Source organism: Bos taurus, chromosome 19, assembly GCF_002263795.3.
Source record: "Bos taurus isolate L1 Dominette 01449 registration number 42190680 breed Hereford chromosome 19, ARS-UCD2.0, whole genome shotgun sequence".
Taxonomy (NCBI): domain Eukaryota; kingdom Metazoa; phylum Chordata; class Mammalia; order Artiodactyla; family Bovidae; genus Bos; species Bos taurus.
The window spans coordinates 14978013-14990769 of NC_037346.1; the positions used below are offsets into that span (position 1 = coordinate 14978013).

Sequence of the window (12757 nt, forward strand, 5' to 3'; positions counted from 1 at the left end):
CCAGCGTTCAGAACCGAAAGCGGCACCGGGTGGGCGTGGCCCAGGAGAAAGAGGAGGCGCACGCGGGCGCCGAGCGTCCGAGCCAGGCGCGTTGACCTCTGCGCTGGGAGCCTGGCTCCGTGCAGCCCTAGCTGTCTCCGCCCCGACCGCCCGGCCTGCGCGTCGCGCCGCAGCCGGCAGGTGGCGCCGCAGGCCGAGTCCTGACGCCTGGAAGCCGGAAGCCGCGGCGCGGCCGGGGCGGGCTGGCCCCTGGGCGCCCGAGCTCTCGAAGGGTCCGCTTTCTCTGCGCGGTCGCTGCCTCCCGCATTCCTCGCCCGTCCAGAAAAGGGCGCCGGGAGTGGGGTGGGGGACGACTGGAGAGGGCCCCGCGGATGCTTCCAGGACGAGTGGCCCCAGGCCCCCAGGGAACATGGGCGTGCTCCGGGCGGGACTGTGCCCGGGCCTCACCCAGGACATGGTCCAGCTCTTGCAGAGCCGCGGGATCAAGACAGGTGACCGCGGGCGCGCGCCACACACGGCCACACGGCCGGCCCCGGCACACCGGAGGGGCCCTTCCCCTCCCTCCTGCGCCCCCGGGGAGCCCGGAAACGTGGACGTGGGCGAGCCACGCCCCTGGGAGGGTAGAACCCCCCCATACCCCCACCGGGTGTGCCCGGCACCGCGCCGTGTCCCACGGCTCCGCCAGTACGCCCGGGCGCGGGAAAGTCAAGTGCGGGACGTCCCGGGCCTCCCTCCCTGCCCATCAACCCCACGTGTTTCGTTTTCAGTGGTGGACCTGGTTTGTGCAGACCTGGAGGAGGTCGCCCAGAAATGTGGCCTGTCTTACAAGGTGAGCTGACCGTCTCCACGCTCCACACCTGGGTGTCTCTAAATGCCCATCCCCGAGCAGAGGGGTTCCTAAAGATTGATAACGGCGGCGTCGGAGACCCTGGGAGGCCCCCTCCTTTGACGGGTCGTTGCCGAACACTTTTGGGCTGCTGCAGCCTGGGTCCTGAGCTGCCCCGCCCCTTCCGCAGGCCCTGGTCGCCCTGAGACGGGTGCTGCTGGCTCAGTTCTCAGCTTTCCCCTTCAATGGCGCGGATCTCTACGAGGAACTGAAGACCTCCACGGCCATCCTGTCCACTGGCATTGGGAGGTTTGTGTGTGTACGTGCGGGACAAAGTCAGAGGCAGGGCCACCTGACTGCCTCTCGCTGGGCTTTCGATGCTAGAGTCTGCAGCCAGCAGGCTCTTTCAGACAGTGCTAAGGATGGTCAGGACTTCTGAGTTCTCTTACCCTGTAAGAACGTTTCTCATAACTCCTAACTTTGGGGGATGCAGAATTATTGGGGTGGGGGGAACCTGTCTTGCGTGTTTAGTAGGTCGTTCGGCAGCTTCCCTGGCCTCTGCCTGCTAGATGCCAGTAGCACCGAGGGGAGAACCCTTGTCTGTTAGTCAAAAATATCTCCAGCTGTGACCCCTGGGTGGGCTGGGGGCAAAATCTATGCTGGTTGAGAACCACTGAAACACAAGATGTCAGTATTTCATTATTATTCAGCAAATCAGAGCAACTCTTCTCTGGCCCTACCTCCCTGTCCACTTAAGGGTGGACGGGGCAAGAGAGTGCGGCAGGACTAGGTTAAGGACCAGCCATTGACACGTAGTAGGTTATACAGTGGAGCACCGAAGAATTGATGTCTTCAAACTACGGTGCTGGAGAAGACTCTGAAAGTCCCGTGGACAGCAAGGAGATCAAACCAGTCAATCTTAAGGGAAATCAACCCTGAATACTCATTAGAGGGACCGATGCTGAAGCTGGAAGTCCTGTATTTTGGTCATCTGATGCAAACACTTGACTCATTGGAAAAGTCCCTGATTCTGGGAAAGGTTGAGGGCAGAAGGAAAAGAGGGCATCAGAGGACGAGATGGTCGGATGACATCACAGACGCAATGAACATGAACTTGGGCAAACTTCTGGAGACGGTGAAGGACAGGAAGGCCTGGCATGCTGCAGTCCATGGGGTCGCAAAGAGTCGGATGCAACTGGACAACCGAACAACAACAAGGTTATACAATAGGTTGTATAATCTCTTCGTGATCCTGTGAATTCGTGATTATTGACCCCACTTGAGTTTAGCACAAGGGGAGCCAGGGGCAGTGGTGGGGCTCCAGCCCTGGGGTACTTGTTCCTGAACGTGGTTCATTCCTTGTACACTGTAGCAGGAGGGGGTGAGAGTAGTTTCCTTCTGCCGTGTTTGGAGAGAGAAAAGAGTTGGAAGAAAACAGGTAGCTTCTGGCCAAGGGAGTCTGACCTCTTCCCTGGCCTGTTTGTGTGGAATTTGATAAAGAACTCTGCCACCACAAAGGTCTTTGGATCGATTTGGCCCTCGCTGTTTCCATAACACACTGTCTTGGCGGGGTTCACACAGCACAGTGCTTGCTTTCCCTGGGTTGAGGGCTCAGGTCTGTCATCCTGAGCCCTCACAGCACTGGCCAGTGTCAAGCAGGGGTACCGGAGATGGGTATGGGTGAGCCCCCCACACTTAAGGAACCTGGGGTCCACTGGGTAGAGAAGAGCAGGTGGCACGAGAGAGGTGTGAGCATGTGTGCAAGCAGCTAAGGAAGGGGTGATTAACAGGAAGCAGGCCTGGCCTTTGGGAGCTTATAAAACCAGCATATACAGAGAGAGTGGTCAGGGAGCAAACTGGCAGGATGGCAGCCACCAAGGGTCACTGCAGAGGAGCTCAGAGAGGTTCAGGACCACTCTGTGCAGTGAGGATGGATGGGCCTTCTTCGAGTGCTCACCAGGCAGCAGGCACTGTTACTCTAGGTACATTATTTCATTTATCTTCACTTCATTTATCTTCACTTTATCTTATCTTCTTCATTTATCCATCTACTTCCCCAATGGCTCAGTGGGTGAAGAATCTGCCTGCAGTGCAAGAGACACAGGAGATGCAGGTTCAATCCCTGGGTCAGGAAGAGCTCCTGGAGAAGAAAAAGGCAACCCACTCCAGTATTCTTGCCTGGAAAATCCCACGGACAGAGGATCCTGGTGGGCTGCAGTCCATGGGGGTCACAAAGAGGCAGACATGACTGAGGGGCTACCACTTTGACAACTACAGTGAGCCTGTTGCGATGAAAATCACCATCCTGGGGCCTCGCTGGCAGTCCAGTGGTTAAGACCTCACCTTCCAGTGCAGGGGGCGCAGGTTCAATCCCTGGATGGGGATCTAAGATCACACATGCCTTGCTGCCAAGAAACTGAAACATAAAGCAGAAGCAACATTGTAGCAAATTCAGTAGAGACTTTAAAAATGGTTCATTCACATCAAAAAATCTTTAAAAAGAAATGAAAGCCATCATCCTGTAGATAGGGAAACTGGGACTCAGGTTAAGAGACTTGCTCAAGATCCCCCAGCTAGGGATTTCCCAGGTGGTCCGCTGGTTAGGACTCCTGTGCTTCCACTATAGTTTAATCCCTGGTTCGGAAACTAAGATCCCGCAAGCGGGGTGGCACAGCCAAAGGGAAAGAAAAAAGATCCTGCAGTGAGTAAGTGGCAGACCAGGCCCTTGAGGTCACACCTGTCACACTGTTAAGCCTAGGAACTCAGCTCTAAGGCGTCTGCCCTGTTGCTCCCTCCAGGCAGGAGGCTGTGTCGTGAAAGTAGAGTTACAGGCACGGGTGGAGGTGGGCGGGGCAGATGGGGCTGCGGAGGCTGGCAGGAGAGGCCCAGGAGGATACAGCAGGGGAGGGTGCTGTGAGCAGATCTGGGGCGGGCGACAGCAGGAGGCATATTGAAGAAATGCTGTAAGCCTTCCTGCTGGGGGATACAAAAGTGGCGAATCAAAGATGACCCCTAGGCTTCTAGCCTTTGTCACAGTGGTCTTTGGACACCTGATGGGTATTAACTCTGACACGGGAGGGGAGGGGAGTTCTGTAGTCAACAGCTCACGAAATGCTGGTTAACCCAAATGAAGCAGGTTTCTCTGATTTTTTAATCGGCCTTTTTTTTTTTTTTTTTGGTCAGGCCACTTGGCATGTGGGATCTTAGTTCCCTAACCAAGGATTGAATCTGAGCCTCCTGCCTTGGAAGCAAGGAGTCTTAACCACTGGGCCACCAGGGAAGTCCCTCTGCAGTAGGTCTTCTCACGGCCTGTAGTGCTGGGGGCATCTTTACAAGTGGGAGAGCAGGCAGCGAGCCTTGGAAGCAGCTGTATGGACCGGGGGAGAAGGGTGGTTCCTGGAAGACCAGAGCTGTGTCTTGTTCATCTCTGCCTCCCCCTTGTTTTAGAAAAAGGCCTATAGGAAATGTGAGACATTCAGGCGATGTTTGAATGAGCGACTGAAAGAATGAACGAAAGCCAGTTTGGCAGGAAGGTGGAGGATAAATTCCAGACAGCACTTGTGTTCAAGACAGGGTTAGGCTCACTTGTACTTCTGTTCCATAAGGCAGGTGGTGGTGGTGGCGGCGGGGGGTCTGTCCATGTCAAGGTGGGTTTGGGAATTCTTTATGGAGATCCTCATGGCCAGGAATGCGATTGATTCTTGATTGTAGAGTCCAGACCTGTGGTTTAGCCCAGGCTGCTCATTAGAATCATTTGGGAAGCTTAAGAAATATTCATGCTTGGGTCTCTTTAGAAATTGTTTTTTGGCCACGCCACGCGAGGTCTTAGTTCCCTGACCAGATATTGAACCTGTGCCCCCTGCATTGGGAGCACAGAGACTCGACCACTGGACCTACAGGGAAGTCAACATACTTGAAATAACATGATGATAATGGAGAACAGATTAAGCAGTTGCCAGGGGCTGGCTAGGGATTTAGGGATGAATGTTATAAAAGGGTGGCACAGGGAGCCCTGCAGAGATGGAAATGCTCTGTCTTGATTGCAGTGGTTCCATAAACCCACACGTGGGATGAAACGGCAGAGAACTGTGCACACGGACACACGTGGAAGGAATGGAGCTGCAGCTCTGTGGACGCCACCAGTGTTGTTTTTCGCTGTTGCACTAAGATGGAGAACAAACCATCTTAGAGTAAAAGATGCTACCATTAGTGAACACCAGCTGAAGGGTACACGGGACCTCACTACATGTTTGTTTGTTTGTTTTGCAACTTCCTGTGAATCTGTAATTATTTCAGAGTTTTAAACCATGACAAACTACGGGCAGTGCTATCGAAGGAACTCAGAAGGGGCTGCGATGGAGATTGAGAGAAGAACCATTGAATGGGGCAGCGAAGAGATCTCTGGAGAGAAGTGATTACCCAGAGGTGATCTTTAAGGCGAGAGTGAAAGGATGAGGAGCCAGAGGGGAAACACTCGGCCATGCTGGCTTTCCCCAAAGGAGACTCCACAAGGAGGAGCCTCCTGGCCAGAGATGTCAGAACATCTCTGGACAGAACAATGCTTGGAAGGAATGTCTTGCTGTTCTTCCTCCCCTCCTCTGCTCCCTCCCCTCCAATCCCTTCGGTTGATGCTCTTCCCTCCTCTTCTGCCATCAGCCTGGACAAACTGCTAGATGCTGGTCTCTACACTGGAGAAGTGACTGAAATTGTAGGCGCCCCGGGTAGCGGCAAAACCCAGGTACACCTGCAGCCAGCAGCTAGGAGGGTTGGGGGAGGTGGATGCATAGTCCTGGATCTCTGGGGAAGCTTCTGCCAGCATCCTGTGATTTCAGAGCTTGGAAGAGAGAAGACGGGTGGTTAGGAGTGGGACTTGAACTCACGTCTCGGGGCCCATCCGTGCCTCTGGGATCTGAATGAGATTTGGTGGGGGACTCCCATTCTGGGCCCTTCTTGAGAGCTCAGGTTCACCCAATGACCCGTCTCTACTCAGGTATGTCTTTGTGTGGCAGCACACGTGGCCCATGGCCTGCAGCAGAACGTCCTCTACATTGATTCCAATGGAGGGCTCACGGCCTCCCGCATTCTCCAGCTGCTTCAGGCCAGGACCCCGGATGAGGAGGAGCAGGTAAATGGCAGGAAGCCTGGGTTCCTTGGAGGTTCTGACACCATAAGACCCCATTATCTAACACGGCAAGAATTTGGACCATTTGGGTGACTGGTCATTTCTGGCTTTAAAACTTGCTGTTCCACCAATGCTTCCTGTACTGTAAAGCCTCCCCTTTATGACGTCATCCCAGTTGGATGCTACCCACAACGATCCTTCCTAGAAACCCAATCCGTGGCATCCCCTCATTCAGGGCAGACACACGCCCAGCCTCTGTGTTTCTCCCCCATATCTTGCCCAGGGCAGGCACACTGGTCACTGCCACTCCTTCCCACAGAGCTCTGACTTGGCTCTGCAGCTCAGCACCCAGGCAGCCAGCATGTTGCGAACCAGCCCAGCAGACAAAGCCCACTGCCATCTGTACCTGAGTCCTTGTGTCTAAGTGCCTCTTCTCTCTCAACCTCAAAATCCCTCTTCATCTTGCGCGACCCCCGGCTCCTCTTCTCCAAGGCCCTCCCTTCTCTCTCCTGCCCCTTCAGGCAGGAGCTCTCCAGAGGATCCAGGTGGTGCGTGCGTTTGACATCTTCCAGATGCTGGACGTGCTGCAGGACCTGCGAGGCGCTGTGTCCCAGCAGGTGAGCCTGATCTTCTGCCTTCCCTGCTCCCCACAGCTCACCTATGCTGTCTGCGTGTGGGCAGGTGTGCAATCTGGTGACTCTAGCTGTGCCCGCCATTCCCAGGATGGGATTTCTGGATGTTTAATTCTTTCCTTCCTCAATTCTTTGCCTTCTCGTTCACATGCCCATCTTCCCCACTAAAGAGTAAGCCCCTTCCTTGAGTGCAAGGATCGGTCCTGTTCATCTCTACATTCCAACTGGGTCCATTCAGCTGCAAATTAATAGCATCTATCTGACAGACACTTGAACCTTGAGGACGTTTAATTATCTCACATAAGTCTGGAGGTTGGCACACCCATAATATCAGGGCTGTAGGTTGGTGTGCCTGATTCTCTGGCTTTTCCCCCTCATGATTGCAGAGTGGCTGCCATGGCTCCAAGCAGCACGTCTTCACACATCCATATCCAGGGTAGTGATATATGCCCCTTTTCTGTACCTCTTTCTCTAGAACCCACCATTACACTTCCCAGTTCCCTTTACACCTAACTGGCAAGAACCGAGTTATGTTTTTTTTATGTCCTAGTCCAGAGGTTGGGCGCACCTTCCCTGATGTCAGATTTTCTGCCCAGTGCTTGAACACATTCAGAGTCCTGTTGACAAGGGAGAGAGGTTAGGAATGGCATTTGCGTTGGTACCCTGATATACCTGATGGGTGCTTGAATAGGATATGGTGCATGATATTTATACCTTTACATTTGGGAGAAGCCTTAGAGAGACTAGTTTAATTTATCTTAAACTTTACCTCTCACCCCAAAGCATATGATGTTCCCGTGGGCATACCTCGGGTTGTATGTAACATAAATCGTTTTAACAAACTTTAGACCATATAATGGTTGAACGAATACTTGGCATAGGAATCATAGCAGGTTATGCCTCCCCATGTGTTGAGACATGAAGTAGTCCTGACCTAATCCAACCCTCTTGTTGGGATCGAGCAAAGGGGGTGCCAGAGACATTCAGTGAGCTGCCCACAGTCACCACATATTTAGGATAAGAACAAAGCTTAGGGACTTCCCTGGTGGTCCAGTGGTTAAGACTCTGCACTTCCATTCCAAGGGGCACAAGTTTGATCCCAGGTTGGGGAACTAAGATCCCACATAACTCATGGCCAAAAAAAAAATTTTTTTTTTTAACATTAAGATCAAAGCTTATAACTCAAACCTCTCAACTCCCAGGACAAAAGACTTTTTTTTTTTTAACAGTAGCACTGTTAGATGATATGTATTCTATTATTGCATAACAAGTTACTGCAAACTATGACTTAAAACAACATGTATTTATTATTTTAATTTCTGTAGGTCAGAAGTCTGGGCACAACTTGGCCTGGTCCTCTGCTTAGGGTCTCATTAGGTTGTGATGAAGGTGGTAGGTGGGCTGTGCTCTTATCTGTAGGCTCAGCTGGGGAAGAACCACTTAGAAGTTCATTCAGGTTGTTGGCAGAATTCATTTCCTAGAGGTTTCAGCTTCTTGCTGGCAGCTGGTTGTTGGCAGAAGCCGTCTTCAAGTCCTCAAAGCTGCCCACTATTCCTGCCATGTGGTGCTTTCCATAGGCAGTTCACAGCAAGGCCGCGTGCTCCTGCAAGACAGCATACGTGTGAGAGCAAAATGCAACAAGTTGTCCTGTGTAACAATGTGATCATGGGCTGGCAGTGCATTCCGTTTGACATATAATGAAGCCTAATCAAAAGAGTGACATGACATCTGGGGCTCCCCTGGTCCAGTGGTTAAGACTTCGCCTTCCAATGCAGGGGGTGCGGGTTCAATTCCTGATCGAGGAGCTAAGATCTCAATGCCTCGGGGCCAAAAAACTAAAACATAAACCAGAAGCAGTATTGTAAGAAACTCAATAAAGAGTTTAAAAAGGGTTGACGTCAAAAAAGTCTTTTAAAAAACAGAAAAGAAAAAATTTTCTGATCAGGGACCATAGGATCTGAGCAGGGATTTCTCAAATGTAATTAGAGTATCTGATATCCTGAGATTTAAACTCTCTCGGTCCATCCAAGTCTTCAGTGAAAGTGCAAGTAAAAGTCACTCAATCGTGTCTGACTCTTTGCAACTCCACGGACTATACAGTCAGTGGAATTCTCCAGGCCAGAATACTAGAGTGGGGTAGCCTTTCCCTTCTCCAGGGGATCTTCCCAACCCAGGGATCAAACCCAGGTCTCCTGCACTGCAGGTGGATTTTTTACCAGCTGAGCCACAAGGGAAGCCCAAGTCTTCAGTATAATCTGTTATACATACACATGAGGGTGGCGGGAAAAGGCATTGCTCGAGTTCCATCATGGAGGGGCAGCTATATTTGGGGTGGGAGAGGTTATTTCCTACCAGTTTTTGATAGAGGAGCAGGTTTGTCTGGTAATGGGTGCCCCCTGGAGGCCAACTGGTTGGTGGCATCTGCTTCCCATCACTCCCCCAAGGTCAGCAGTTCTTCCGGGACTCTGAAGGTGGTGGTTGTGGACTCGGTCGCTGCGGTGGTCGCCCCACTTCTGGGAGGTCAGCAGAGGGAAGGTGAGTGGTGTGGCAGAGCACAGGGTGGAGGGTCGTGATCTTGCCTGCCGGCTCTGGAGTCCCGTCTTCGGCCAGCCGGGTCCCCGCTGCCCCGCTGCCCACCCTCTTGGCTTTTTCTCCTCCAGGCTTGGCCTTGATGATGCAGCTGGCCCGAGAGCTGAAGACCTTGGCCCGGGACCTCAGTGTGGCAGTGCTGGTGAGGAAGTGGGCTTGGCCAGCCATGCTAGCCTTCTCTCTGGTCCCTGGACTTCACCAAGTGAGGAGGTTCTTTCCAGGTGCTCTCTATTTCCTTAGAACAGCAGCTTCTGAACCCCCAGAGTGACCCTTTGGGAAAGGGTCATAGCCCAACTTCTGTGGGTCATCTAGAGTGCCAGACTGTGAGGGGATCAGACACATAAATAGCCAGGGGATCAGGCAATGTTATTTTTAACACTTCTAAAAAATTAATTATTTGGCTGCGCTGGGACTTGGTGGCAGCATGCAGAATCTTTAGTTGCGGCATGCTGGACTAGTTCCGCAACCAGGGATTGAGCCTGAGCCCCCTGCATTGGGAGTGCACAGTCTTAGCCACTGAACCACCAGGGGAGCCCGGGGACAGTCTTGTTTTTCTTTTTACTTTCTTTAAGTCAGGTTTATTGAGGTGTAATTCACACAGAGTAACCTCTTTGAGGTTTGATAACAGTCGTATCTGGCGAGATCAAGATACAGAATATTTCAATCACCCCAGAAAGATCCCCCAGCCTCAGACAACCACTGATTTGGTTTCTGTCCCTTTCTATGAAGTACTTGCCTTTTCCAGAGCTTTCCAGATCCTTTTCCAGGATCTTTTTTGCTTTTAGAGTAACTTTTTCTGCTTGTGGAGTAATTTTTTGAAAGTCTTCATGCTTCTCATAGAAGAAGGTAAAAAATAGTTAAATATAAGTGTCCAGTTTGTAATCAATCTTCACATCCACAGAGACCATATTAGTTTTTTTTTATATATACCTTCATTGAATCTTTTTTCTCTGCCTATATAACATATACTTTTAATCAACTTTCCAACTAAATTGTAATCTTGTGGTTTTTTTTAATTTTTAAAAAAGGACACCCTTTCTCGAATCTTTTAATAGATTCTTTAAGAGTGCCACTTTCAGCGGCTGCATATTTGGGGTGGGGGGCCACACTGGGTCTTTGTTGCTGGGCAGGGCTTTCTCTAGTTGCGGCGAGTGGGGGCTACTCTTCGATGCATCGTGCAGGCTTCTCGCTGCGTGGCTTCTCTCATTGTGGAGCACAGGCTCTCAGGCACAGGCTCAGTAGTTGTGATGCAGGCATTAGTTGCTCCACATCATATGGAATCTTTCCGGAGCAGGAATCAAACCCACGTCTTAACCGCTGACCACCAGGGAAGTCCCGGAATCGTGGTTTAGTGGCAAGAGCTCTGTGCAAGTCAGGAGCCCAGGGTCCTGACTCCAGACTGGTGATAAGTCATGGAGCCTTGGGGAAGTTGTTTCCTTGTACCTGGCCTCAGCTTTCCCATCTGTAAAATGAAGCCATAGGAGCAAATGTCCTCTATACCAGCATTATGAGTCTATAAGCCTTTGGTTCTTTCTGCCGCAGGTGACCAATCATATGACCCGAGACAGGGACAGCGGGCAACTGAAACCTGCCCTGGGACGCTCCTGGAGCTTTGTGCCCAGCACCCGGCTTCTCCTGGACAGCACCCAAAGCTCAGGATCTCTGGGCAGCTGGCGCGTGGTGTGTCTGACCAAATCCCCCCGTCTGGTAAGCCAGTCCCAGGGGAAAGCCAGGAATCCAGGCCCTTGAGGGTGGCTTCCGTGCCTGCAGATGTCTGTGAATTCCTCAAGGCTGAGACCCTGCAGCCAAAGAAGCTACCCACGTGGGCTGCTCAGCTCAAACACTCACACTTCCCTCCTGTCTTCTTCCAGCCAACAGGTTGCCAGGAGACGGTGGACTTAGGGAGCTTGGGGACCCCAGCGTTCCAGGGAGATCACAAAGGACACTAGGAGCAGAGCCCAGTGTTCCAGGGAGATCACACGTGATGGTGCTGTTGATGGGGGAAGGGACAGGCCGCAAGGCCCCCAACTCACCTGCAGGGTAATGCCTGTTGCTCGCTGCCGGCAGCCCCTGGGGCGCTAGAGACACTCTCTCGCTGGGAAGCCATCTCAGCCCTCAGCTCCTTTCTCTGGAAACACAGTGCTACTGGCAAGAGAGGATGCTGTTGTGGAAGGACCCAGAAATTCATGCTGGTACCCGGTTTTCTTCCCTTATTTCTACCACGTGTGTTTCCAGCAGGAGCCAGATTCATGGACTTGGGCATATCTGAAGAGGCACTCTGGTGGATTAAGAGGACGGATTAACCCTGTACATCACCGTCCTACCCTCCATCCTGACACAGTGACTGAGCTTGGGGCCTCTGGCTTACCTTTGTTTCCCTTCTTCTTTTTGTTTTTCTCTGCCTCTGTTTTTCCATCTGTAAGATGGGGCTCCTTTCCCCCTAACTCTGTCTTTGACTTACTGGGTGGAAGTAACCTTGTAAATGCAACCCGTGTTGTATGCTCAATTGTGTCTGACTCTTTGCAACCCCATGGACTGTAGCCCACCAGGCTCCTCCATCCGTGGAATTCTCCAGGCAAGAATACTGGAGCAGGTTGCTATTTTCCTCCTCCAGGGGATCTTCCCAACCTAGAAATTGAACCCATGTCTCTTGGCATCTCTTGCGTTGGCAGGTGGATTCTTTACTACTAGTGCCAAAACTCTTCCTTATCTAGATCCTGCTCTTAAAAACATAATAATACAAAAGAAATTCACTGAGCTGCAGAGCCATCTGTTTTCCCCCAGAGGGTGGCTTTTCAGTTTCCCCGAGTGAGGACCCAGAGAACCCCTGTTCCTCTTTCCCTCGTCGGTTTGGTTTCAGACACCTGCATGCCTCACCGTGCCCAGGTGAGGCCGGGAGCTCACTGCAGTGCCAGGGATAGAAACTAACAGGAAGGGAAGATGTGACCTGGCCGCGGTGAATCCAGCCGCCTGTTTAACATGCATGGTGCCCTGTGGGCCCCTCCACGGTACAGAGTAAGCCGAGGTGCTGAACCATGGCCTTGCCCATAAACAGGGAAGAATTTGCACAGTCAATAGAGCCAGCTGGGAAAATTGATGCTGGCGTAAATAATACACGGCAAATCTAGTCCTTTATGCAGAAATTCATTGCCGGTGGCTCCAAGATGCAACGTAATTACCCCTCTCTTCCTGCCAGCTGTACCACAGTGTATGAAATAGTCCCCCCACCCCCGCCCCACCCCGGTCTGTTACGGGTGCTGTGACCATTTCTCTGTGAGCTGTAGCCCCGGCTGGGTGGAGGGGAGGACAGCAGGGAAGGGGAGATCAAAGGCAGAACATGATCAGGATTGTTTACTGACCACAATTTTTTTAAAGGAAGGTTGCCTTTCTCGGTTTGAGAGCCTGTTGTGTAGTTAATTAGTTGTGTCTTGGCTGCAGGAAGCGGGGTCAGAGTTAGAGGCAGAAGATATAACATTTACAGATGATGAGCACAGGAGGGATAAAAGGAAGAGGTCTGGAGGACTGGAGCAAGTGGCAACCCCCGAGGGTATCTGCTTGAGTGAGGACAGGCTTGGTGAGCCAGGACCG

The 12757-nt window shown here is 52.0% G+C and overlaps 1 protein-coding gene and 1 non-coding gene across 4 annotated transcripts; both read left to right on the top strand.

Moving 5' to 3' along the window:
• Window positions 1-216: 216 nt before the first annotated feature.
• On the top strand, window positions 217-11926 carry RAD51D (RAD51 paralog D). Of its 3 annotated transcripts, none has more exons than XM_010815772.4 (10): window positions 217-491; window positions 768-829; window positions 1017-1135; window positions 5483-5564; window positions 5817-5951; window positions 6470-6565; window positions 9025-9115; window positions 9241-9390; window positions 10712-10876; window positions 11041-11675. In XM_010815772.4, the coding sequence occupies exons 1-10, from the start codon at window positions 410-412 to the stop codon at window positions 11211-11213; spliced, it is 1155 nt and encodes a 384-aa protein (XP_010814074.1). In that variant the 5' UTR covers window positions 217-409; the 3' UTR covers window positions 11214-11675. The 3 variants fall into 3 exon arrangements, with proteins under 3 accessions (XP_010814074.1, NP_001039769.1, XP_024836003.1); NM_001046304.1 differs by having other exon boundaries at window positions 237-491; window positions 9241-9311; window positions 11041-11926; XM_024980235.2 differs by lacking the exons at window positions 217-491; window positions 768-829; window positions 1017-1135 and adding an exon at window positions 1291-5251.
• MIR2331 (microRNA mir-2331) lies at window positions 10919-10989 on the top strand. The gene has a single exon (NR_030853.1). It is a non-coding gene; the product is annotated as a microRNA mir-2331 (primary transcript).
• Window positions 11927-12757: the final 831 nt, after the last annotated feature.

What these genes read in the sequence shown, in the direction of transcription:
- RAD51D (XM_010815772.4), top strand. Translation starts at nt 410, where the DNA reads ATGGGCGTGCTCCGGGCGGGACTGTGCCCGGGCCTCACCCAGGACATG. An exon ending in AATGTGGCCTGTCTTACAAG is followed by an intron (nt 830 to 1,016) that starts GTGAGCTGACCG and finishes CCCCTTCCGCAG; the next exon opens with GCCCTGGTCGCCCTGAGACG. An exon ending in CCCCGGATGAGGAGGAGCAG is followed by an intron (nt 5,952 to 6,469) that starts GTAAATGGCAGG and finishes CTGCCCCTTCAG; the next exon opens with GCAGGAGCTCTCCAGAGGAT.